We start from the raw sequence: 25,676 nt of genomic DNA on the forward strand, positions 1-25,676 counted from the left end.
GGAGAGGAGGCGGGCCAACGAGAATCTCTTGACAACCAATGACAGCTCCAATGAGATTCACACACATTACTTCCTCATCCATTTTCCTTCATGTTTGACGGGGGAAATTACAAGTGTAGAGACTGGAGGCACATTGGCACAAAGGGACACACAACAAAATCGTAAGTTTTGTGTTACGTGGTTGGAACGCAGACAACAGCTGTTGCTCGTTAAGACATCAAAGGGAAAAGACGTGGACAGCTCTCGCTCTCTCTTTCTTCTCTCTATCTCTCTCTCTCTCTCTTTCGTTCTCTCTCTCTCTCTCTCTCTCTCTCTGTCTCTCTCTTTTGTTCTCTCTCTCTCTCTCTCTGTCTCTCTTTCGTTCTCTCTCTCTCTCTTTCTCTCTCTCTCTCTCTCTCTCTCTCTCTCTCTCTCTCTCTTCCCAATCGTTGTCTGATAAAGACGGACTGAAATCTGTGGGAATGTGTTGGTTTTGAATGTAGTCTGTTCTATCATGTAGCCTATCACACCATTCTTGCATACTGTATCTTGTTTTTGTTAAAATGGTATGTGCTAATGTGTAGCTTACAGAGCAAAATAGTCAAATTGTGTGTGTCTGTGTGTCTGTGTGTGAGAGAGTGTGTGTGAGTGTGTGTGTGTGAGAGAGAGAGAGAGAGAGTGGTTAATGGTTATAATTTTTTAGCCCCTCCACCCAATATCACCACCAGCCGTCACTGGATATGAGGCACCCGCACATGGATGGTCGCACTATTACTACTATTTTTCGGACCAGGTGAGGTACAAGTACATTTCGGTACTTGCCGATACCGAATCGACTGATATGTTTGTTTGTTTGTTTGTTTGTTTGTTTTTTATTACCTTTTAGCATATTTTTAATGCACCATTATGCTTCGTCTATCTCTAATATCGATTTTTATATTGCTGTGAAAATGTCAAAGTTCTCCCTCAAACAACTGTATCTATTTATCCATTCAAGTTTCTTGCCAAAAATGACATTTTACAAGATGACATTTGAACGCATCATGTAGCTCCAGACACATTGTGACTGAGAGCAGTGTGAACGCATCATGTAGCTCCAGACACATTGTGACTGAGAGCAGTGTGAACGCATCATGTAGCTCCAGACACATTGTGACTGAGAGCAGTGTGAACGTATCATGTAGCTCCAGACACATGTGACTGAGAGCAGTGTGAACACATCATGTAGCTCCAGACACATTGTGACTGAGAGCAGTGTGAACGTATCATGTAGCTCCAGACACATTGTGACTGAGAGCAGTGTGAACGTATCATGTAGCTCCAGACACATGTGACTGAGAGCAGTGTGAACGCATCATGTAGCTCCAGACACATTGTGACTGAGAGCAGTGTGAACACATCATGTAGCTCCAGACACATTGTGACTGAGAGCAGTGTGAACGCATCATGTAGCTCCAGACACATTGTGACTGAGAGCAGTGTGAACGCATCATGTAGCTCCAGACACATTGTGACTGAGAGCGGTGTGAACACATCATGTAGCTCCAGACACATTGTGACTGAGAGCAGTGTGAACGCATCATGTAGCTCCAGACACATTGTGACTGAGAGCAGTGTGAACGCATCATGTAGCTCCAGACACATTGTGACTGAGAGCAGTGTGAACGCATCATGTAGCTCCAGACACATTGTGACTGAGAGCAATGTGAACGCATCATGTAGCTCCAGACACATTGTGACTGAGAGCAGTGTGAACGCATCATGTAGCTCCAGACACATTGTGACTGAGAGCAGTGTGAACGCATCATGTAGCTCCAGACACATTATGACTGAGAGCAGTGTGAACGTATCATGTAGCTCCAGACACATTGTGACTGAGAGCAGTGTGAACGCATCATGTAGCTCCAGACACATTGTGACTGAGAGCAGTGTGAACACATCATGTAGCTCCAGACACATTGTGACTGAGAGCAGTGTGAACGCATCATGTAGCTCCAGACACATTGTGACTGAGAGCAGTGTGAACACATCATGTAGCTCCAGACACATTGTGACTGAGAGCAGTGTGAACGCATCATGTAGCTCCAGACACATTGTGACTGAGAGCAGTGTGAACGCATCATGTAGCTCCAGACACATGTGACTGAGAGCAGTGTGAACGCATCATGTAGCTCCAGACACATTGTGACTGAGAGCAGTGTGAACACATCATGTAGCTCCAGACACATTGTGACTGAGAGCAGTGTGAACGCATCATGTAGCTCCAGACACATTGTGACTGAGAGCGGTGTGAACACATCATGTAGCTCCAGACACATTGTGACTGAGAGCAGTGTGAACGCATCATGTAGCTCCAGACACATTGTGACTGAGAGCAGTGTGAACGCATCATGTAGCTCCAGACACATTGTGACTGAGAGCAGTGTGAACGCATCATGTAGCTCCAGACACATTGTGACTGAGAGCAATGTGAACGCATCATGTAGCTCCAGACACATTGTGACTGAGAGCAGTGTGAACGTATCATGTAGCTCCAGACACATTGTGACTGAGAGCAGTGTGAACGCATCATGTAGCTCCAGACACATTATGACTGAGAGCAGTGTGAACGTATCATGTAGCTCCAGACACATTGTGACTGAGAGCAGTGTGAACGCATCATGTAGCTCCAGACACATTGTGACTGAGAGCAGTGTGAACACATCATGTAGCTCCAGACACATTGTGACTGAGAGCAGTGTGAACGTATCATGTAGCTCCAGACACATTGTGACTGAGAGCAGTGTGAACGTATCATGTAGCTCCAGACACATTGTGACTGAGAGCAGTGTGAACGCATCATGTAGCTCCAGACACATTGTGACTGAGAGCAGTGTGAACACATCATGTAGCTCCAGACACATTGTGACTGAGAGCAGTGTGAACGCATCATGTAGCTCCAGACACATGTGACTGAGAGCAGTGTGAACGCATCATGTAGCTCCAGACACATTGTGACTGAGAGCAGTGTGAACGCATCATGTAGCTCCAGACACATTGTGACTGAGAGCAGTGTGAACACATCATGTAGCTCCAGACACATTGTGACTGAGAGCAGTGTGAACGTATCATGTAGCTCCAGACACATTGTGACTGAGAGCAGTGTGAACGCATCATGTAGCTCCAGACACATTGTGACTGAGAGCAGTGTGAACGCATCATGTAGCTCCAGACACATTGTGACTGAGAGCAGTGTGAACACATCATGTAGCTCCAGACACATTGTGACTGAGAGCAGTGTGAACGCATCATGTAGCTCCAGACACATTGTGACTGAGAGCAGTGTGAACGCATCATGTAGCTCCAGACACATGTGACTGAGAGCAGTGTGAACGTATCATGTAGCTCCAGACACATTGTGACTGAGAGCAGTGTGAACGCATCATGTAGCTCCAGACACATTGTGACTGAGAGCAGTGTGAACGCATCATGTAGCTCCAGACACATTGTGACTGAGAGCAGTGTGAACGCATCATGTAGCTCCAGACACATTGTGACTGAGAGCAGTGTGAACGCATCATGTAGCTCCAGACACATTGTGACTGAGAGCAGTGTGAACGTATCATGTAGCTCCAGACACATTGTGACTGAGAGCAGTGTGAACGCATCATGTAGCTCCAGACACATGTGACTGAGAGCAGTGTGAACGCATCATGTAGCTCCAGACACATTGTGACTGAGAGCAGTGTGAACACATCATGTAGCTCCAGACACATTGTGACTGAGAGCAGTGTGAACGCATCATGTAGCTCCAGACACATTGTGACTGAGAGCAGTGTGAACGTATCATGTAGCTCCAGACACATTGTGACTGAGAGCAGTGTGAACGCATCATGTAGCTCCAGACACATTGTGACTGAGAGCAGTGTGAACACATCATGTAGCTCCAGACACATTGTGACTGAGAGCAGTGTGAACGCATCATGTAGCTCCAGACACATTGTGACTGAGAGCAGTGTGAACGCATCATGTAGCTCCAGACACATTGTGACTGAGAGCAGTGTGAACGCATCATGTAGCTCCAGACACATTGTGACTGAGAGCAGTGTGAACGCATCATGTAGCTCCAGACACATTGTGACTGAGAGCAGTGTGAACGCATCATGTAGCTCCAGACACATTGTGACTGAGAGCAGTGTGAACGCATCATGTAGCTCCAGACACATTGTGACTGAGAGCAGTGTGAACACATCATGTAGCTCCAGACACATTGTGACTGAGAGCAGTGTGAACGCATCATGTAGCTCCAGACACATTGTGACTGAGAGCAGTGTGAACGTATCATGTAGCTCCAGACACATTGTGACTGAGAGCAGTGTGAACACATCATGTAGCTCCAGACACATTGTGACTGAGAGCAGTGTGAACGCATCATGTAGCTCCAGACACATTGTGACTGAGAGCAGTGTGAACGCATCATGTAGCTCCAGACACATTGTGACTGAGAGCAGTGTGAACGCATCATGTAGCTCCAGACACATGTGACTGAGAGCAGTGTGAACGCATCATGTAGCTCCAGACACATTGTGACTGAGAGCAGTGTGAACGCATCATGTAGCTCCAGACACATTGTGACTGAGAGCAGTGTGAACGCATCATGTAGCTCCAGACACATGTGACTGAGAGCAGTGTGAACGCATCATGTAGCTCCAGACACATTGTGACTGAGAGCAGTGTGAACGCATCATGTAGCTCCAGACACATTGTGACTGAGAGCAGTGTGAACGCATCATGTAGCTCCAGACACATTGTGACTGAGAGCAGTGTGAACGCATCATGTAGCTCCAGACACATTGTGACTGAGAGCAGTGTGAACGCATCATGTAGCTCCAGACACATTGTGACTGAGAGCAGTGTGAACGCATCATGTAGCTCCAGACACATTGTGACTGAGAGCAGTGTGAACGCATCATGTAGCTCCAGACACATTGTGACTGAGAGCAGTGTGAACGCATCATGTAGCTCCAGACACATTGTGACTGAGAGCAGTGTGAACGCATCATGTAGCTCCAGACACATTGTGACTGAGAGCAGTGTGAACGCATCATGTAGCTCCAGACACATTGTGACTGAGAGCAGTGTGAACGCATCATGTAGCTCCAGACACATTGTGACTGAGAGCAGTGTGAACGCATCATGTAGCTCCAGACACATTGTGACTGAGAGCAGTGTGAACGCATCATGTAGCTCCAGACACATTGTGACTGAGAGCAGTGTGAACACATCATGTAGCTCCAGACACATTGTGACTGAGAGCAGTGTGAACGCATCATGTAGCTCCAGACACATTGTGACTGAGAGCAGTGTGAACACATCATGTAGCTCCAGACACATTGTGACTGAGAGCAGTGTGAACACATCATGTAGCTCCAGACACATTGTGACTGAGAGCAGTGTGAACGCATCATGTAGCTCCAGACACATTGTGACTGAGAGCAGTGTGAACGCATCATGTAGCTCCAGACACATTGTGACTGAGAGCAGTGTGAACGCATCATGTAGCTCCAGACACATTGTGACTGAGAGCAGTGTGAACGCATCATGTAGCTCCAGACACATTGTGACTGAGAGCAGTGTGAACGCATCATGTAGCTCCAGACACATTGTGACTGAGAGCAGTGTGAACGCATCATGTAGCTCCAGACACATTGTGACTGAGAGCAGTGTGAACGCATCATGTAGCTCCAGACACATTGTGACTGAGAGCAGTGTGAACGCATCATGTAGCTCCAGACACATTGTGACTGAGAGCAGTGTGAACACATCATGTAGCTCCAGACACATTGTGACTGAGAGCAGTGTGAACGCATCATGTAGCTCCAGACACATTGTGACTGAGAGCAGTGTGAACGCATCATGTAGCTCCAGACACATTGTGACTGAGAGCAGTGTGAACGCATCATGTAGCTCAATGGACCCTAATGAAGTGAACGTGCCGGTGGACAAATAGGACGTTGTAATCATTGTATTGATGTTACTGTAACAGCGATCATAAAGGCAGTATGGATTATACCGGGATTGGAAATATGGAAATGCCTTTGCTTGTTCCACAACACTGTATTGTGTGCTAGAAGTGCTAACCATCTGATTAACTTACTGAGCTATGGTTAGCAGCTGCTAAGCTAATGTCAGGTGCAACAGTCCAGGGTTCGAGTCATAATCTGAGCTTTGTGGGCGTCTCTAAATTGGCAAACTGATGTTAGGGGTGCACGGGGGTGGGAGGGTGAATACGAGTGCCGGTTAATTTTTTTAAGCCGACAGTTATAAGAGCCTATACACGCGCGCACACACACACACACACACACACACACACACACACACAAAGCCTACTTTGTGCGCTCGCCACTGCGGTTAGGAGAGAGACTTAACTGATCATTAATCCAACACTTTCTCTATCTCTCTCTCCCACACACACACACACACACACACACACACACACACACACACACACACACACACACACACACACACACACACACACACACACACACACACAGCAGACCATTTTCGCACCCCACACAACAAACGGAGCTGTCCAAGGTGGTGAAGTGCAGCCATACTGTCATTTGCAACAAGATAATTATTATTATAGTTATTATTAATCACTTACACTGTGACTATTTTGGCGGAACAAAAAAGATAGAAAACGGTTTTGACGGTATTGAAAATCGGGATTTCTAAATGCCCTGGTATACCGTAATACCTTAATAGCGGCCAAGCCTAGTATGTAAAAGTGTTTCATATTTGTACGTGAAAGGATTTCATACACACGTGTGTGTGTGTGTGTATGTGTGTGTGTGTGTGAGAGAGAGAGAGTGTGTCTAACCAGTGGAGGCGGAGGGCGTGCAAGAAGGCGGACAGGCCCTCCATGATGAGCAGGATGCAGACGGTGAGCGTGGCGAAGGCAGAGAAGATGATGGTCAGGGCGAAGAAGCCTCCCCCGCTGCGGGACGACAGACCCAGACGCATCACCATGGTCCACAGCACCTCCGACAGCTCTGCACACACACACACACACACACACACACACACACACACACACACACACACACACACACACACACACACACACACACACACACACACAATCTCATCAGTCTGCCTTTCAATGGACAGCTTTGGTGTCCCTTGGTGGTCGAGAGATGCTGGTTCAGAAGTTTTTTCACACCCTGAGAAGAAGAAACGTCTGGGGGAAACACTGAACTATAGCAGCTTCAATGGAAAAATATCAGTATCAGTTCCAAATCGTGTAACGAAACCTGTCCAACCCTAGCCTAGTGTCCAGCCCACCTGTCCAACCCTAGCCTAGTGTCCAGCCCACCTGTCCAACCCTAGCCTAGTATCCAGCCCACCTGTCCAACACTAGCCTAGTGTCCAGCCCCCTGTCCAACCCTAGCCTAGTATCCAGCCCACCTGTCCAACCCTAGCCTAGTGTCCAGCCCACCTGTCCAACCCTAGCCTAGTGTCCAGCCCACCTGTCCAACCCTAACCTAGTGTCCAGCGCACCTGTCCAACCCCAGCCTAGTGTCCAGCCCACCTGTCCAACCCTAGCCTAGTGTCCAGCCCCTATCAATAGAATTTGCATAGCGATTCATATGGGTCTGGACGCAAGCTTATCCACTGGCGGTTATTTCAGACAGATACTGTCCGAGATGCCTGATTGGCTGGTCGGTGTATGTTAAATAACTAGCTACTGTAGCTGTTAGCTATGTTAGCTAATTAAGCCTACTACCTGCAGCTGTAACCACTTCACCAGGCTTGTTAACCAGTTGGAGTCACGCTCTTTCCAGTCAACCCATCAGTTTTGAAATCAGGTGGCCGGTTGTTGAGCTGCATGTGGCGTGCAGCTAAAGCTAACGTTAGGGTGGTTGTTGAGCTGCGTGTGGCGTGCAGCTAAAGCTAACGGTGGTTGCCGGCCTGTAGCAGACAAATAATATTATTGAAGACAAGAGACGAAGCTCTTGTGCTTTTTGACAGCGCTCCCGCCTTGATGTTGCAGTGGAACAACCTATTGGCCTTCATTTCTTATCAATTTAATGTAAGTTATTTGGCGCAGAATCATCGAAGTTGCTTTGCTACTGTGATTAGTCAAAGAGTTTGATGATTGACAACAGACAGCAACCAATCAGTTGATGCTGGGGGTTTGACAGAGGTTTGACAGTTGACAGCTGAGAGCCGGCTTCTGTCAGCTGACTAACATAAACATTAGATGTCCGAAAACGAAAATCAGATTTCTAAATAGCCATTATTTTGTGTGTGTGTGTGTGCATGCATGTGTTTGTGTTTGTGTATGTGTGTGTACGCGTGTGTGTGCGTTTGTGTGTGTGTGTGTGTGTGTGTGTGTGTGTGTGTGTGCATGTGTGTGTGTGCATGCATGCGTGTGTTTGTGTATGTGTGTGTATGCGTATGCGTGTGTGTTCGTTTGTGTGTGTGTGTGTGTGTGTGTGTGTGATACTCACGTGCATGAGCCAGACTGAGGGCCCAGAGGCGCAGGTAGGAAGCAGTGTTGGAGATGCAGCCCAGACAATACTCTATGGTGTGGATGGCCTGGTGGACGGCTACATCTCCAAAGTCAAACTGGAATGGAGAGACAACATGCTGGACACAAGCTATGGACATATTTGTGTATTTCTTTACATATATATTTACATATTTATGCAGTGACTTACAGTGAGTGAGGAGGTAGTGGTTATATTATGGGATGGTCTCTCTAACCAGCATGCGAGTTAAACTGTAATGGCACAAAACAACCACACTGCTCTGTCTCCCTGTCTAGCGTATTTCCTAACCTAGCATTTCTGTATCATATCATGACAGGCAGGGACATGAGGAATATTTGTCCTATTTTCTGCCTGCAGCTTTGATGGCAACACACTCCTTGGTTGCTTGTATTGGATAAGCAATGCGAGCATCAGCTAAATGCATCAACTGGAACATGGATTTCAAATCTGTGGACTGCAACAGAAAATGTGCCTTTTTGAAACAGTAAAGTATCCAGTAGGCTATGTATCCAAGAAACCGGTCATCTTAGCTAATCAACTGAGCTAAGTCATAATAACATAAATCACCGTGAGAGATGACTATCACCCAGCTCATGGCCGCCTATCATAACAATGTGAGTGTCACAGTGGCATGGACATTCCGTTATATGTGTCACGCCCAGGCCACGGTGTGGCCTGCTCTGCCTGCTGTTTTGAACTACTTCTCATTGAGTTTTCGTGTATAGGTACTTGCAAACCAGAGGAGATCGGTTTCCATCATTCAAACATTATTCACAGCAAAAGCGTACTTATTTCCTTCAGATTAGACCTTCCTTTGCACACTGAAATGAAAGTCTCAGATGTTTAGTTATACTGTTGGTTCAATAGCCTAAGATTGGTATTAGCATCATAATTTCACGCTGAACCACGCTGTCTCTTATTTATAAAAGGATTTAACAGAATTTACTTGGATATATATCTACAGGATCATCACAGTGTGGAATGTAGATTTGAAGGACTATAGACAGATTATCGGTTGGCAGAGCTATGGGACTGTCACGCCCAGGCCACGGTGTGGCCTGCTCTGCCTGCTGTGTGATTATTTCCTGAGGAGCTAAACTCAGTGGACTTTGTTTTGATTGTGTGATTTATTTCCTGTAAACTCAGTGGACTGTATGTTTTACAATAGAGAAATGAGTTATGTTTATTCCTTGTGTAGTCTCTGAGTCTTCTCCCCACCTGTTCATGTTCCCTTGTTAGTCTGCCTTAATTCCTCCCACCTGTTGCCTATGTGTCTCATTAGTCTGCCCCATTACCTGAGTTCTCCCGTTTTGCCCTCTGTGTTCCTGCCTTCCCAGCTGTCCCTCATGTTTCATTAGTTAGCTGTCTATATATTGTCAGTCTGTGTGTTGTCCTGGTCGGATCATTGTCTATTGTTACCCTGTCATCGGTTTGTATTGTCCTCTGTGTTCACCTAAGTATTTCTGAATTTAGCCTAGCCTCCTGCTAGTGTTTTGTTATTTTGAAGTTTCTAAGTAAAGACTCTTGTTGTTGCACCTGAAACCTTGCCTGCTGCTTCCCCTTTGTCTGCACATGGGTCCACACATCACACCACCTCTACAGAGCGTAACAATATGGCCTGCATAAATGGTAAATGGCCTGCATTTATATAGCGCTTTTATCCAAAGTGCTTTACAATCAGTAGGTACATTCACCCATTCGCACACCGATGGCGGCAGGTTACCACACAGGGTGCTGGCACACCATCAGGAGCAATTTGGGGTTCAGTGTCTTGCCCAAGGACACTTTGACATGCAGACTGGAGGAGCCGGGAATCGAACCACCAACCTCTTTTATCCAAAGCGATTAGTGGACGACCCGCTCTACCTGCTGAGCTACAGCCGCCCCTATATTCTTAATGAGTGTTCATAACAGGCTGCTTTGACCTTTGCCCTCTTGCCACTGCCTCAGCTCTAATCAAGCAGAACACAAAGAGCAATGAAGTGTGCTCTGTTCTCCCCCCCCCCCCCCCACCGGGGGCAGGATCACAGTGCAGGGCCCTGTTTGTGTATTGTAACGGCCGACAAAGTTCCTCCGCTCACTCCGTCCTGGAGCGAGGGGAGCCTTTCCTGTATGAGGTGGGCTGGGAGGAGGAAACCCTGGTCAGGGTTTGGCTTGGCTTCGGCCCGGCTTCCTCTTTCCATGCTTCTCTTTTGTCCTGGGAGCCGTGCAACAGAGTTCATGGAACCGTAGCTCATTGTTCAATTCAAAGGGTCTGCGCTAATGAAAACAACATGCCATAATGGCAAAATGCAAGGAGGCGATAAAAACGCGGTCCCCAAACATTCCAGCTGAGCGCTGGCAGGCTATTTTACACAATTTACAATGTTCACGAGGGGAAAACGTAGGATCTGTGACGAGGAGGTGAATTCACACTAAATTAACAGTTGAGTCAAAAGAGATTTGTGGAGCCTCAAACTGCTTGATTTGCAGACAGCCCACATGAGTCAGAAGAGAAACCCAGGTTCTGGTTTGCAGTCAGTGTTAAGAGTGTGATACGAGCACAGTGCAAAAACGTATCCATCTCAACAAGTCATTGAATCTACTATGGAGTCTTAAATTCTTATTGTTCTTAAACAAGTGAAGAAATGCGGGATTTGTGGTAAAACAATTGTTTCCAATGCAAATAAACTTGTTTCAAGTTGTCCATGTTGGTTTTTAACATATCTCTCCTTTAATGATCTTCGGTAGAGTACATTTCGAGTCACAATATCTTATTGAAAAATGTGTGATTCAGCCATCTCTACCACTCGGTTGAGGTATGTTATGAGTTAAGAAAAAGGAAAAACAGGAGATGTCACTGTGTCTTTAAATAATCTGCCTTTTCAGTCGGCATCCAGACATTTGGACTCTGCTGTAATTTCCAAATGTAAGCATCCCCCCCCCCCCCCCCCCCCACATATTATAGTGTCATAGGACTTGCCAAACACAATTATGTAACTTGATGTCTTATATGGGTTAAATAATTTTCTAAAAACATGGTCTACCAAACGGTTGATTTGTCACTTTATGGTAAAGGTAGTAAATTGACTATTTTCCATTAATATCGTTCATTGGGGTTAATATGATCCCCTTAATGTTATTGAGTGCTCTTCGATTATATGTAAGTATTTTTTTACATGCTTGACCAAATGGTTGCCAGTGCCACCCCGGGCACTCCCCAGAAATGCCCTTGCAACATTACAACCAACCAAAGGTTAAGGGTCAGAACCGCAATAAAAAAATAAAAATAAATAAAAAAAAACTATTCCTGCGATCCAAGAATGATCATGTATTCTGTCATCAGAAATGTTCCAATGATGATGTTGATGATATTGAATCCTCAGGGCCTTATAGAGATGTCATCTTACAGTATTTTGCATTCACCTTCATTCCAGGTCCATTTATGATTTGGATCTTAAACTAAACAAAAACATCACACCATCCTAGATGAGCCCGGCCTCCTCGAGTCACAGCCTATATGAGCCCCGCCTCCTCGAGTCGCAGTTTCAATTGTTTCAGATTTGACTTGATGCATGGAAAGAAGACTTGAGACTAGACTCGAGTTCTGGAGACTTGGGACTCGACTTTGACTTCTCTTGTGAGCCTAGCTAGGACTTCTAGGAAATCGCTGAAATTAACTTGTTTTAATAAAAATTCAATTAGAATCAACATGCAACTAAATAACATTTTAAGATGGATTTTTTTTGCAGTGTGGCTGGTACACAATTACACACGCGCGCACACACACACACACACACACACACACACACACACACACACACACACACACACACACACACACACACACACACACCTTTACAATCACATGCCTTCTACAGGAGTTTAGACAGATGCATTTCAAGTAAAGGCCACAGTTACAGCAGGTATGACAAGCAGAGACACAGGCAGGCTACAGGATCCACACATGCGGAGAGAGGACACCAAACGCTGGCTCTTACCGGCTCTTCCTCTGCGTGCTTGAAAGTAAGCAAAGGTCACAGGTTAGTGGTGGCGTTCAGGAGCCGATGGGTAAACATGAGAATAAGAAACAGCATGTATCGTGCCACGTTTGGTCAGTTATATGAGTCAAAATCCAAGGAGAGACACAGGGGGATGCAAAAGGTTCAAAAACTCAATTGACTGAACATGTTTGGGCTGTGGTGGCATCATTGCTTTCGACTGTATTTTTCCCAGAAAATATTGAAAAAGCCTATATGGATGCCTGGACATTTCATGCTCGCATTGTGAATCTCATTTTAGATCGGGGAGAAGGCAGTTTTGACTTGAAAGATTCGATTTACATTTAAGGGATTTAGGGATGGTCTTATCGAGTGTAACTTACACTGAGAGCAACAGTAGAATATGTTTATATTCCTGGATCGTCAGCACTGCCAGTAACCAATGGTAAGAAGTGCAAAGTTCAAGCCCCCCCCCCCACACACACACACATGATCTGCCGTAAAACAGCTCTGCGCCCGCTCTGCTGTTGTTATCTATGCTATAGATGCGGAGAGCAGTGGGAGCCACTAGGCGGCAGCACTACCCTTGGTGTCGCACACTGCTTGAATTTGCCACCTTGCGCTGCGCTCAAAGTTCAAATAACTAAACTTTGACCTAGCTATCGCTGACCTGAGAGAAGAGAAGATCGCCTATCATGTGAAGGCGGCTTCAGTGTGTGAAAAGGGAGGAAAGGTAGAGTTCCCCCCCCCCAATAAAATGACTAATATTAATTGATTGTATTTATATAGCATCTTTTATACTCAAAGCTTCACATATCGGGGGGGGGGGGGGGGGGGGCACTCAACTCATCCACCACCGATGTGTAGCACCCACCTGGGTGACGCACGGCAGCCAGTTTGTGCCCAAACACTCCGCACACATCAGCTCCCAAAATGAAGCATGAAGTATACAGACGCTGCTACATTTTCCCTCTCTGCTCTTCCAAAATCCCAATATTGAAAATACTGCTTTGTCCAGCTTGATACTCTTACAGTCACTTAAAACACTGCTACTCCCAACGTTATTCGATATAGCAAATTCCAACGTTATTCAATATATCAAATTCCACAGCCTGTTGTCAAATCATGCCTACTTCAGCTTGTGTGTGGAAAAGGATTATCACATAAAGCAATCTTAAAAGATAAGAGTTGGGCAACAACGCTATCAAAACATAAACACGGTGAGATTTATAATGCGGGAGAGACCAAACCTCTGAGTCAGAGGGGGGGGGGGGGGGAAACACGAGGGTGATATTTTTCAGAAATTCCACTGGCTTCTCTAAGGGCTTCTCGTGAAAACCACCTCACTGTTTATGGAAAATCCATCTCTTATCTGTTCCGTTCCATCCCCTCCCCACCCTCCCTCTTTCCCTACACTCGTTCGTGCCCACATGACCCCCATCTCTGGGTAACACACCCTTCCAAATATCCACTGCTTTTTCTGCTCCAAGAGGGAGTATGATGTTAGTGAATAAGGTGAGGCACCAAGAGGGAGTATGATGTTAGTGAATAAGGTGAGGCACCAAGAGGGAGTATGATGTTAGTGAATAAGGTGAGGCACCAAGAGGGAGTATGATGTTAGTGAATAAGGTGAGGCATAAGGTACAACGTTTAGTCTTTTTTTCCTTTCTTTTTCTTTTCGTGTGCTTTTGAAACTGTTGTGATGATAGAAGTAAACCAAACTAAACCAAACTAGGAGCCAGTGAATGTCATCTCACTCCGATATAGGATGGACATGATGAGATGTTTCTTAGAAATTCTGGGTGGATCATGTTTTAGTGCCAGGTTGCAACATCATGTGCTGCAAAAACAGGAATTTTGCAGGAACAGGCATAACAGGTAAGAAGACCAATGATAAGAAGACATAACAGACAGACACAATTTCTTTAAGGAATGACGACCATCCCTCCCCCCGTATTCAGACAAAAAGGTGCATACATTTTGCCATACAGCAGACCTCGCTCTCTAAGAGAGGACTAGAAGACATTACAAGTGGCACGTTTCAGAACCATATCATGGTTATATTATTATATTATATTATATTATATTATATTATATTATATTATATTATATTATATTATATTATGGTAGTGAAGACAGTGATTGACAAGGTATCCAGTCAGTGAAGTTCATTGGTAAAGCCAGGGTTTCTACACAGGTCTGGAAATGTATGGGAAAACGATTTCGGTAGTTTCCAGGTCTAACGATACATAAGTCATTTGAAAATGACACAAAAAAAGTTTGGAAAAGTATGATGAATTATTTTTGTACTATCCCAATACATACAACATCTCAAAATATTCTGAAATGTGTTTGCTATAAAGAATAATCTTTAGAGTGGCATGTCTTCTTAGTAGGGGCAAGATGACTATCAGATAAGGATGGGACAATACATATAAAAATTAAATAGATTGAATCGTGAGATCAACATAGTCTCATCCCTACTACTGCAGTGTGGAATTTTGAAACGGAAATTGTGTAGGAACCCTTTAACCTTCTTTGACCAGGTAGATGTTTATATTTCGATGCATGGGCTCACCTCATCGCCTTCCTCTGAGTGCTGCGAGAGGTGGTCATGGTCCATGATGCCAGCCTCGTCCTCTGTGGGCCCGTTGCCCACCCGCACCCCTCCGAATTTCTGCGTGCCCTGTTGGGTGAGTCCGGTGCATGATGAGGTCACGCCTGTTTGCTCTAAAGACTGCTCTAGATTCTCTGCAGGGGTTTCTTCCCTCTTCTGGGACTAGATACAAAAGAGCTGTGTCTAGCTTCAAACAGGCCTTGGACTGGGCTTTCTTCTTCTGGTGTTTAGGTGCACCCAGTAAGTGAAGGAGTTCATTCCAAAATTAGATATATCCATCACTCGAGAAACATGACACCTTTGGTTTGATTTTGCTGCGTCAGCTAAGCTAGCTAGGCTAACTAACATGGATAACTTGTGTTTTTTCTTTCTTTCTTTTCCCATGTGGTAGCAAGAGTACTAGGCTTATTAGCTTCCTCCTGGGCTTCAGTCAAAATTAATGTTACTCGGCCAGAAAAACCATGGCCGTTAAACTCCGCCCACTGATTTAACTCCTCCAATGAGATTATTTCTGCGAGCAGCTCTGCCTCTGAGAAATGTGTGTGTGTGTGCGTGTGTGTGTGTGTGCGTGTGTGTGTCCGCGTGCGTGTGTGTCATCATGGCAAAATGTGGTCCTGGTGACACCTATTGTAGCAGGAACTACCACCGAAGTGGTTTTGAATACTTTGCCATTGTTATATGTCTGTCTGTCTGTCTGTCTGTCTGTCTGTCTGTCTTTGTTAGCACGATAGTCGCAAAAGCCACGCCAATTTGACCCGGTTGTGTGGTTGTGTGACAACTTCCGGCAAAAGAAAAGAAAAAAGAAAATGGCTGGCTGCTCCAATATCATCTAACTCTGAATTAACTAATAATTTAGCCAATTGTATGTAACATACCAAATAAAAGCAAACGGCAATGTCTAAGAATGCAACGCCATGTAACTGGCTCGTTAAGTCTCGCATTCCAGGGAATTACGTTAACGTCTGCGGGTCTTATAGACGTAAGTGGCTCGAGCTGCGCTCAGAGGAGAGAAAACCATCTGAAGCTTTCTTTGTTGGAGTCCAGGTATGTTTTACAAGAAAGTGCTCGTCATTGTCGACGATAACGTTATCTGACCTGGCTAACAGTGGATACTCCGCTTGCTTGCTGTGTACCGAGCTCAAAGTAGTAGGCTATGTTCTTTGTTTTACCCCCTGCACTGTCCGCTACAAAAACAACTCTCTTCTTCTGACGTGCTTTTATATTTGGCGCCGTGACCGCCGGAAGTGTTAACACGACCCGGAAGAATTTGGCCCACCCCCGCGTCTGAACATAAGGGGAATAGCTGAGATCAAAATGAAGGCCGACTTTGAAAATGGCCGTGACCCCCCACACACACATTCCGCCCCTGGGCCACATTGGCGTCGCGGCTGGTGTTCTTTTTCTAAATGGATGTATCGCCTTTTGGAAATGAACTCACATTATAGATCAATAAGTGCTCAGATTATGAGGTCTGGCTAGGGTTTCCCATCAAAATATCAAAGCTCTTCCAAGGCATGCTTTAAGCATAGGTTCATGGCACAACCAACCACAACATGACACAATGCAATGTACGTTGAAATGAATGGCAGAATAGAAGTGAAAGAAAAAGAAATGGTTATATCAAAGGTTAAAATAGGTCATATATCAAAGGTAACAGGTTATAGGTGGGGTCAGAGCGACATACCAGGTGCTTTTTCCACAGGTGCTGACGCCGAAGCACCATTGTTTTCACTATCAGCATACAGGGTACACATGCAAGGGCAATCAACACCAACAAAACCTGGATCGCCATCTACAGATTCAAACAGAGACAGGTTAACAGGACCCCATCTACAGATTCAAACAGAGAGAGGTTAACAGATCCAAATAGAGAGAGGTTAACAGATCCAAATAGAGAGAGGTTAACAGAGAGAGGTTAACAGATCCAAATAGAGAGAGGTTAACAGAGAGAGGTTAACAGATTCAAATAGAGAGAGGTTAACAGATTCAAATAGAGAGAGGTTAACAGATTCAAATAGAGAGAGAGCTTAACAGATTCAAATAGAGAGAGGTTAACAGATTCAAATAGAGAGAGGTTAACAGATCCAAATAGAGAGAGGTTAACAGATTCAAATAGAGAGAGGTTAACAGATCCAAATAGAGAGAGGTTAACAGAGAGAGGTTAACAGATTCAAATAGAGAGAGGTTAACAGAGAGAGGTTAACAGATTCAAATAGAGAGAGGTTAACAGATCCAAATAGAGAGAGGTTAACAGAGAGAGGTTAACAGATTCAAATAGAGAGAGGTTAACAGATCCAAATAGAGAGAGGTTAAGAGATTCAAATAGAGAGAGAGGTTAACAGATTCAAATAGAGAGAGGTTAACAGAGAGATGTTAACATATCCAAATAGAGAGAGGTTAACAGAGAGATGTTAACATATCCAAATAGAGAGAGGTTAACAGAGAGATGTTAACATATCCAAATAGAGAGAGGTTAACAGATTCAAATAGAGAGAGGTTAAGAGATTCAAATAGAGAGAGGTTAACAGAAAGAGGATAACAGGGCTTTGGAGATGTGTAGTGTTCCTCACAAGATACTAATGCTCTGCACAAGTCCTGTCTGAAGCTTAAATCATTCTTCTGTTCCATTCAGTTCAGGTCCGAGGCTGCAATTTTGCTATCTTCATTCTTTTTTCTTATTTGAATGGAACATTTCAGGGTTCCCACACCTTCTTAAATATCAAATTCTTTTCAAGGACTTTCCAGGTCCAATTCCCTCAAAGGTTAATTACTGTTCAACACTGAGAATGTTTATAATAAGCACTAGCAGGTGTACAGAAGCTCACAGACGACAAAAGAGAGAGGCTTGAATGTGGTCACACTTCTCAACTGTGCTGTGTTACACGTTAAGTAAAAGGAGAAAATAAATCTATTTCTGTTCTCGCAGAAAATATATAAATTCAAGCACTTTCAATGACACGTCTATTTTCAAACATTTGAAATTCACAGACTTGAAAAGGACCTTGGGAACCCTGAAGTTTACACAGCTATTTATGTGTTTAGTAGGTTTCATTACCTTTGGGCCTTTGAAACCTGTTAAAAACATTTTCATGTTGATCTGATGAGAGTAAGCAGTGAAGATGGCACGTCTATTTGTCTAATATCAAAAAATGTGAAGGCCTTGATTATTCCCCCCTCTCAAATTCACAGACTTGCAAAGGGCCGTGTGAACCCTGAAGTTTACGCAGCGATTTATGTGTTTAGTAGGTTTCTCGGTTGTTTTAGTCCGCACACCGAGTGCAATTGCTGCATTAGAGTTAGATTCAACCGAACCCAACAAGGCAAGTGTGAAAACGCCCTTAAGGTTGACTGACTTCCTCTCTGCCTGTACTAACGTTGGCTGTTGAAAGAAAGCAGGTCAGAAATGCACGATCTTCTGCTGTAGGTCAACATCTACGTTACTTGCAACAAGGGTGGGGAATCAACACCAGCCACCAGGCAAGTGCTGGTACATGGAGCTAGTTAGAGACTGTGGGGTGGAGGGAAGGCGGGAGAGGCAGAGAGGGGTGGTTGGGTGAGGGAGCACCTGTCCCCGGTACAGGGGCTTGTTGGTGGGGTCGTTGTAGTTGAAGAGACACATGTTGATGAAGTGGATGAGCAGGCTGGGCGCGTCCTTGGAGGTGAAGACGTCATAGGCCATCCACTTGTAGAGGACCAGCAGGATGAGGTAGCCAAACAGGCTGGACATGAACACTATCTCTGGGATGAAGCCCAGGAAGATGTTCAACGGCTTCTTGAAGTACCTGCAGTGCAGTAAAAGAGGAGAGTCAAACTTAATAATAATAATAACAACAACAACAACAACAACAACAACAACAACAACAACAACAACAACAACAACAACAACAACAACAACAACAACAACACTGTAGTCATAATAATAATAATAATAATTGATTGGGTTTATGTATGCCATGTTGTTGTAACAGTGGGTCTCAAACTTCTTTGGCTTCAGTACCCCCTATCCCTGAGTTCTGAATCCAAGCACCCCCTTTATCCGACTAAAACATTTAGCTTAGAAAACGGCAAGAGAAAACTATAGCCTAGCCTATGATGCAAAGAATGATGGATAACCCAACTTTTTTTCCAGCTAAATACATGGACAGAATGTGGAGAAAGAGAGAAGTGGAGAAAAGCAAACTGCATAGTATGTCTTTAATCTGTCATTGCATAACTCGTTTCAAATTTAAAAATATTCATTTAATTCATTACTTCTGATTGTAAAGTGTTACCATTCAACAATGGTCTTAAGTGTGGCACTTACAGGTGGTTGAAGAGACTGAGAGACACTCCAAACAGCATGTGGATGACGCCCAGGATCACAGACATCTTCATCTTGAAGGAGTTGAGGAAGGTCAGCTTGTTGGACGCAATGTTCCAGATCTGGAGATCACAACAGAAAATATGATGATGTCTATCTTGCTCTGACACAGTGAATGTGGTAGGAGTTGAGGAGAGACCAGTCTGTGTTTTATGTCTGAAAACTCTGGCAGGGGACAGTATGAAACCCAACAAATTAAAAAGACACCTGGAGACATTGCAGCCACTAATACAGTGATAATACGACTTAATGCTCTCACAAATGGACTTGCTCATTTTTCTTAACAAATACTGTATTTGTTCTATTTTTGCACAGATATAACTTTATTGATATGGTTCTAACAAAGTGATTGCACATTTTATTAGATTTTTGTCTGATGGAGCAATCTAGTTAACTTTGTTATCGTTCTAGCAAAGTGATTGCAATTGCCATTTCTGTTTAGGAAGATGGAGCAATCTAGTCACAAAATGTCACAAAAAGTTGTCTATAAAGTTGAAATGGAAGTACCGTAAATTCCGGACTATAAGCCGCACCAGTGTATAAGCCGTACCTGCAAAGTTGACTATTTTTTTCTTATATAAGCCGCACCGGACTATAAGCCGCGGGTGTTTTAATGTTTTTTTTTATTTTTTTTTATTGTGTTTTAATGTTTAATTACCATATGTAAGGGTTCATGCACAGAGGGGATTGTCGGGAAAGAGATGGCTGTTTGAGGAAGCTCCCATTTATTAACATTTCAACAAAACAACATAACACAACACCACCTGTGTTGTTTTTTACAGTGCACACAGTGTCATACAGTGTCATACAGTGTGGTGAAAAGAGGGCAAGAGAGGAAATTAAAACAGAAGTGGATTTATAGTTAGAAAGAGTGCTAAAAAAGAGAGATTTTTTTTTTTTTTTTTTTGGAAAAAATCCATAGATAAGCCGCACCGTTATATAAGCCGCAGGGGCCAAAAAAGCCCAAAAAACGGGAAAAAAGGTGCGGCTTATAGTCCGGAATTTACGGTAGTTTTTTTTTATTTGGACAACATTACTGAAAGAAAATAGAAAGAAATGGTCATGATCTTGATGTTATTTCAATAAAAGTTCAACTTTGACCATTTTGTTACAATTTTGTTGGGGCGGTGGGGCATGAACATTTTTCCTCCTCCAAAGTGGCGCATGACAGAAAAGGTTTGAGAACCACTGCTTTAGACCAAAGAAATCCAACTGTAAGTGTGATCGCACCCATAAATTGTGTCTTACCGGGTCAATTCCGAGTGGATAAGGCCCGCCGAAGACACCAGGAACAGCTGGGTCTAACTGCAGCACTGAGTTTCCATCCAGCGTTTCAACCCTGGAATAAATCAGCAAGAAATAGGAAGTGAAGGGTCTGAAATTCACTGAGCAAGTAGGAAAAAGACAATCCCCAAAATGCCAGGGACATGGTGTATGATGGCAATACTGGGCATTGGGTAGTAACTGAATGAATCCGATTAGTATTACAGGGTCCATACATCATCCATAATTTAATTTCCTGACATTATATCTCTTCTACATGTTTCCAGACATTTTTGTACAATTTCCAAACTTTTTAAGACCAGGAAATGATCAAATTCATGTTCCATACTTTTCCAGACTTTCCAAGCCAATGTACAAACTAGGGTCAGGCACTTGCATTATATCAGAGGTGACTGATATCCGATATTTAATGAAAGGACAATGTCGGCCCTAAGTAGGAATGGCTGACTTACGACCAGTTGCCTCCTTTGAACATGGGCCGAACACTCCAGCCAGAGCCGAACATGTTGAGGGATTTGGAAAAGCAGTCATTGTAGATGATGCCGGTGTAGATGGAAAACATCCCCATCAGCAGGATGATGTACCGACCAGCAAACACCATGTTGAATATCTGCAGAAAAATTAGAACAAGTGGATAAAGACCATTCATCTCATTTTAACCAGTCGAGTAAGAGGCTGAAACCATTTGAATAGTTATAATTACAAAATTAGATATGGTTAACAAATTGATGTTACTGTAGGTTGGTTTTGATCCAAGTAAGTTTTTGTAAATGATGGCTTGTGAAATGATATTAAAAAGAAGCTCAAAAGAAATGGCAAAAATTCAATACAATTTCCCCACTAGAGCAGAAATGTACATGCTTGCTCAAATTGGAAAATGAAACGTTATCGAAAAATAGCAATAGAAACACATTTGTAGAGAAAGTAATGATTGAATTGACATGATCATGACGACAAAACTTATTGGATGACAGTTCAAAAAAATCACTTTAGAAGTTCTGAATTGTTGCCTGTAAAAATATCTGTGTATCACAACATTGCCAGAAATGTCATAGATATTGTTTAAAATGTGTGTAAGTCTGCATTGGGGCAATCTGGGAAGCCAGAGTCTATCAGTCGGACGACTAATATGACTCTGGAGAGACGGCCGATATTTCAGGGTTGACGATGTAGAGCGGATGTCCATTGTTTACAGTTCGACGACGTCTCATATGCAGCTATTTATTATTATTATTAGCCAAAATGTTGCCTGAACCTACATTACAATCGATCAGCTCCAATTCCATTCTCACACCAATTGGACTTTATAAAACGCTCTCTCAAATCAAGCAATCTGATTGGTTCACAGCTGTGGTATATTTAGCATATACCACAGCTAGAGCCGCATCCCCGAAACAAATGGTAGCTAGCTAGCCTGCTAGCCTCGCAAATGGGAACTCGGCCAACCCGTGTCACTATAATACCCAGAGTGCCTTGCGGTAGTATTTCCTGTCGTCTCCTGCTAGTGACGTCATCAGTATGCGACAGCTGAGCTAGCTAGCCGCAAGCTAGCTAACGGCGATAACAATGTTCGCTAGCTAGCTGCCTACCGAAATGGAAACATTTAAGGTTAACTTCGACCTCCGGAGTGGCTTATCTATGGACGAGTAGATTGAGCTATGCCTACTGGACATGTTATCACTACAGCTAACATTAGCTAGCTAATGCTTGTACTAATGTTAGCTGTGTGTCACCAAGCCTGTCTGGCTTAGGGTGACCAGACGTCCCCGATTTTCGGGGACAGTCCCCGATTTCGGTGCTCTGTCCCCGGCTGGAGCTGTCCCCGAAAATGTCCCCGATTTTGGCCACAAAGTCAAATAATAATACTGGCAAGAAACTCGATAACAGAGCATTTGCGGCACCACAAAAGCCTGTCGTTGTGCAAAGTGCTGCCTGTGTGCGACAGAGTAGGCTAGATCACAGAGTAGATGTTCTCCCTCTGCCCGTGCCGTGGTTTTCCCAGGACCCAGCCGCCCGCAACTGAAGCGGCCCCAGAGGTGGCGAACGAGAGGCAGCGTCTGCTTGCTGCTTTTGCTACCGTCCTTGTTTACCGGACCCCATTCAGCGGGTTATCCATCCCAGTTGTTTTGAATAGTTAAAAGTACAGTAAAACTATCTGGTAAGTAAGTGCAGTAACGTTTTTATGTACACCAAACTCCATTGAAAAAAATGGCAATTTTTAACATGATTGGCGATGGATCATTGTTATCTAGTCATTAGCCTACTGTTCCCTAAATTGACCTTCAGCCATCAAAACTTTGATAACCCCTGGTTTAAATTAACACAATAGGTCATATTTATCTCTAGATTACAATTTTAATCATTAAAATTGCCTTTTAGTATTAACATGATTTTTTAAATTATTTTGTCAGCATTTAATATTAAATTAGCAGTTAATATGGTCATGTGGCCATTGAATACTTGAAACTGGTGAGCGACACCCTAAACTCAAGGAAAGTGTTTACTGAGGTAATAAATCACTACTGTAACGTTTTTGTTTAGTGGAAATAAATTATCCACCAGTTGGTGAGGTCAAAGAGAGAAGTTGTCCCTCTCTTCCTGCCACTCTACGCAATACACCAGTAGCCTATACACCAGTAGCCTATTTCCCATGAATTACCTAGGCTGTCTAATTTGTGGTAAAATGTGCCAGATAACTGCTTCTTTTTCAATTATTTCAAAATCACAAAGTTCTTCATAGATCTAGCCTCTTACTTTTGCTCTCTAATGGCCCAATCCCACCGCAGCTAGTAGCGCGGTCCCGCTCCGCTCGACTCGACTTTTGGTCTCATCCCACCGGTATAAACCGGCCCAGCTCGGTTAGATTTGGGGCTGAGCTGGGCTACTTTTAGTACCTGCCTCGTCGGGGTACTATTCTGCCAACCCGGGTCCATACCGTGACGTGAAAACATTGTAGGCGACTGATTGGTCAGGCAGAATCGTGTTTACTCTCTATATCCTACTGACTGTCAATGCAGCGCTGCATACCAGTTTACCTTCTTTTCTCTTCTATTATGCTTTTCTATCAGTCTTTTGTTTTGCTGCCTTCGCCTCTGGTGAAATAAAATCGGCGCGGTGGTTTCAATTGTCCAAAAGTCCGCTGCTCTGAAGCGCTTGTGTAGTTAGTGCTGCGTCGGCTCCGCTAGGCCGCAGGCGCCTGGTGAAGCCGCGGTTTTGCCTGGTGAGAGGCCGCGGGGGTAGAGGCTTCACTCTAGCGCAACCCCCGTCCCTCGCGCCCGTCCCTCGTGCAGCGCTTGTGAGTTTTGACTAACAACAAAGTGATATCCATTCTCCTGGTCGATTGTCACTTTTGCCCATGTACACTGTAACACCCGCCCAACATGCTGTGATGCTATGAGCTGGCTGCTCAGGCCAGGATCAAGGACTGTGATCATGCCAGCACTGCTCTCTCTCTCTCTCTCTCACACACACACACACACACACACACACACACACACACACACACACACTGTAGGTAATTTAGAGGCACCAGTATTTCATAAACAGTTTAAAAGTTCTGTGTATGGATTTAATTGTAACGTTATGTTATAGCCTATTTCAGAACATGGGTGGAGGGCAGATATGCGGTCGCTGTGACGACCAGGTGTGGGCGGGGGCAGATGAAGGGCGGTCGAAGCAGAACGTCCATCGGGTTGAAGCAAGTAGAGCCGAGTGGTGACGGGCTGTGCAGGGCTGTAAAATGTGGTGGAATTGAGCCATAAGTGCACCAGATTTATGCATTTTACTGTAAAATGTACACAATTTTCTACAAGACGGGGGGGCACAGCCCCCCCTGGGCCCCCCTAGCGGACCAGAAAATGTCCCCGATTTTCATTTGAGAAATCTGGTCACCTTAGTCTGGCTGATGTTACGTTCAGCAACTGCGTCGGTTGTGTTGTGCAGGAAGCCAGGACTATTTCATTACGCGGAAGAGTATGATTTATGAATAACAGCCATTTAAATTGGAGTTGTTTATTCCTTTCATATTGCCATACTTGGTAACCATGATGAAACCGGATGAAACATAGCTAGACGCATAGATTACCTATGCATTTCTAAGAGTCTGACTCTGTCGTCGTTTTACCTCATTGTCACTCTTCTGGGAGAGGATGCGACTCTCTCGGATGACGAGGTAGAGAGCAGCAGCGGTCATCAGCGTGCCGTGACCCATGTCTCCAAACATGACCGCAAACAGGAAGGGGAAGGTGATGATGGTGTACGGAGCTGTAACAGGTGACACACTGTAAGAAACCTGTCACACAACAGCGTTTTAACACAAAAAAACAACATCACTGTACAATTTCCAAACCACAAGTGTTTCAAATATATCCTTATTTGCATAATCTCTGTTTAACAATTTGAAATTTGGAGATAGTCTTGCTGTACCTACGTACAATTATGTTAACATAAAATCAGAATCAGTAACATCAGGGGAGAAAATCCATATGATAAACTTTTTCTACATAATTTGACAGGCCTTCGGCGCAAAAACTGGCCTTAAACGCAAAAAAACGTGCCTTGCGCCTGCCTCGGGAAGATATCAACATGGCTTTAGGCCCCGAAATGAGCTTTAGGTGAAATGGGCGTGGCGCAGTCCTATCAAATGAAGGCAAAATGCACCACAAAATAATAATAATAATAATAATAATAATAATAAAGTAAGGTTCTATTTAAAAGACAGTAGATAACTCAAGTCCTTGGTTGACAAAATAGAATTGGGTTTTCTAGCAAATAGCTTTGTTTTAATCCAATCATTTGTTCATAAATTGATATGTTGAATGGAATATTGAATAAAAGCAGAATCAGCAAAATTAGAAAAAAGGAAGAAAAAAGAACTACGGAAAATGTTTTTGCTGATTCAGAAATTGCTATTTTGG

At 44.1% G+C, this 25,676-nt stretch overlaps 1 protein-coding gene across 9 annotated transcripts in view; it reads right to left on the minus strand.

Moving 5' to 3' along the window:
- atp6v0a1b (ATPase H+ transporting V0 subunit a1b) overlaps window positions 1-25,676 on the minus strand; it is a gene marked incomplete at both ends in the record, with an annotated part of 41,765 nt that overhangs the window by 7,733 nt on the left and 8,356 nt on the right. For 4 of the 9 annotated variants that reach the window (XM_083635324.1, XM_083635325.1, XM_083635326.1 and 1 more), the window contains 9 exons: window positions 6,845-7,016; window positions 8,478-8,595; window positions 15,078-15,185; window positions 16,801-16,908; window positions 18,682-18,898; window positions 19,420-19,538; window positions 20,725-20,815; window positions 21,213-21,370; window positions 24,884-25,023. In XM_083635324.1, the coding sequence (XP_083491450.1) occupies window positions 6,845-7,016; window positions 8,478-8,595; window positions 15,078-15,185; window positions 16,801-16,908; window positions 18,682-18,898; window positions 19,420-19,538; window positions 20,725-20,815; window positions 21,213-21,370; window positions 24,884-25,023 (1,231 nt within the window). Of the gene's footprint in view, window positions 1-6,844; window positions 7,017-8,477; window positions 8,617-12,499; window positions 12,518-15,077; window positions 15,279-16,800; window positions 16,909-18,681; window positions 18,899-19,419; window positions 19,539-20,724; window positions 20,816-21,212; window positions 21,371-24,883; window positions 25,024-25,676 lie in introns of all 9 variants that reach the window. The other 5 variants (XM_083635322.1, XM_083635319.1, XM_083635320.1 and 2 more) reach the window with 5 other exon arrangements.

The sequence above is a fragment of the Poromitra crassiceps genome (genome assembly GCF_964638095.1).
Source record: "Poromitra crassiceps genome assembly, chromosome: 4".
Lineage (NCBI taxonomy): Eukaryota > Metazoa > Chordata > Actinopteri > Beryciformes > Melamphaidae > Poromitra > Poromitra crassiceps.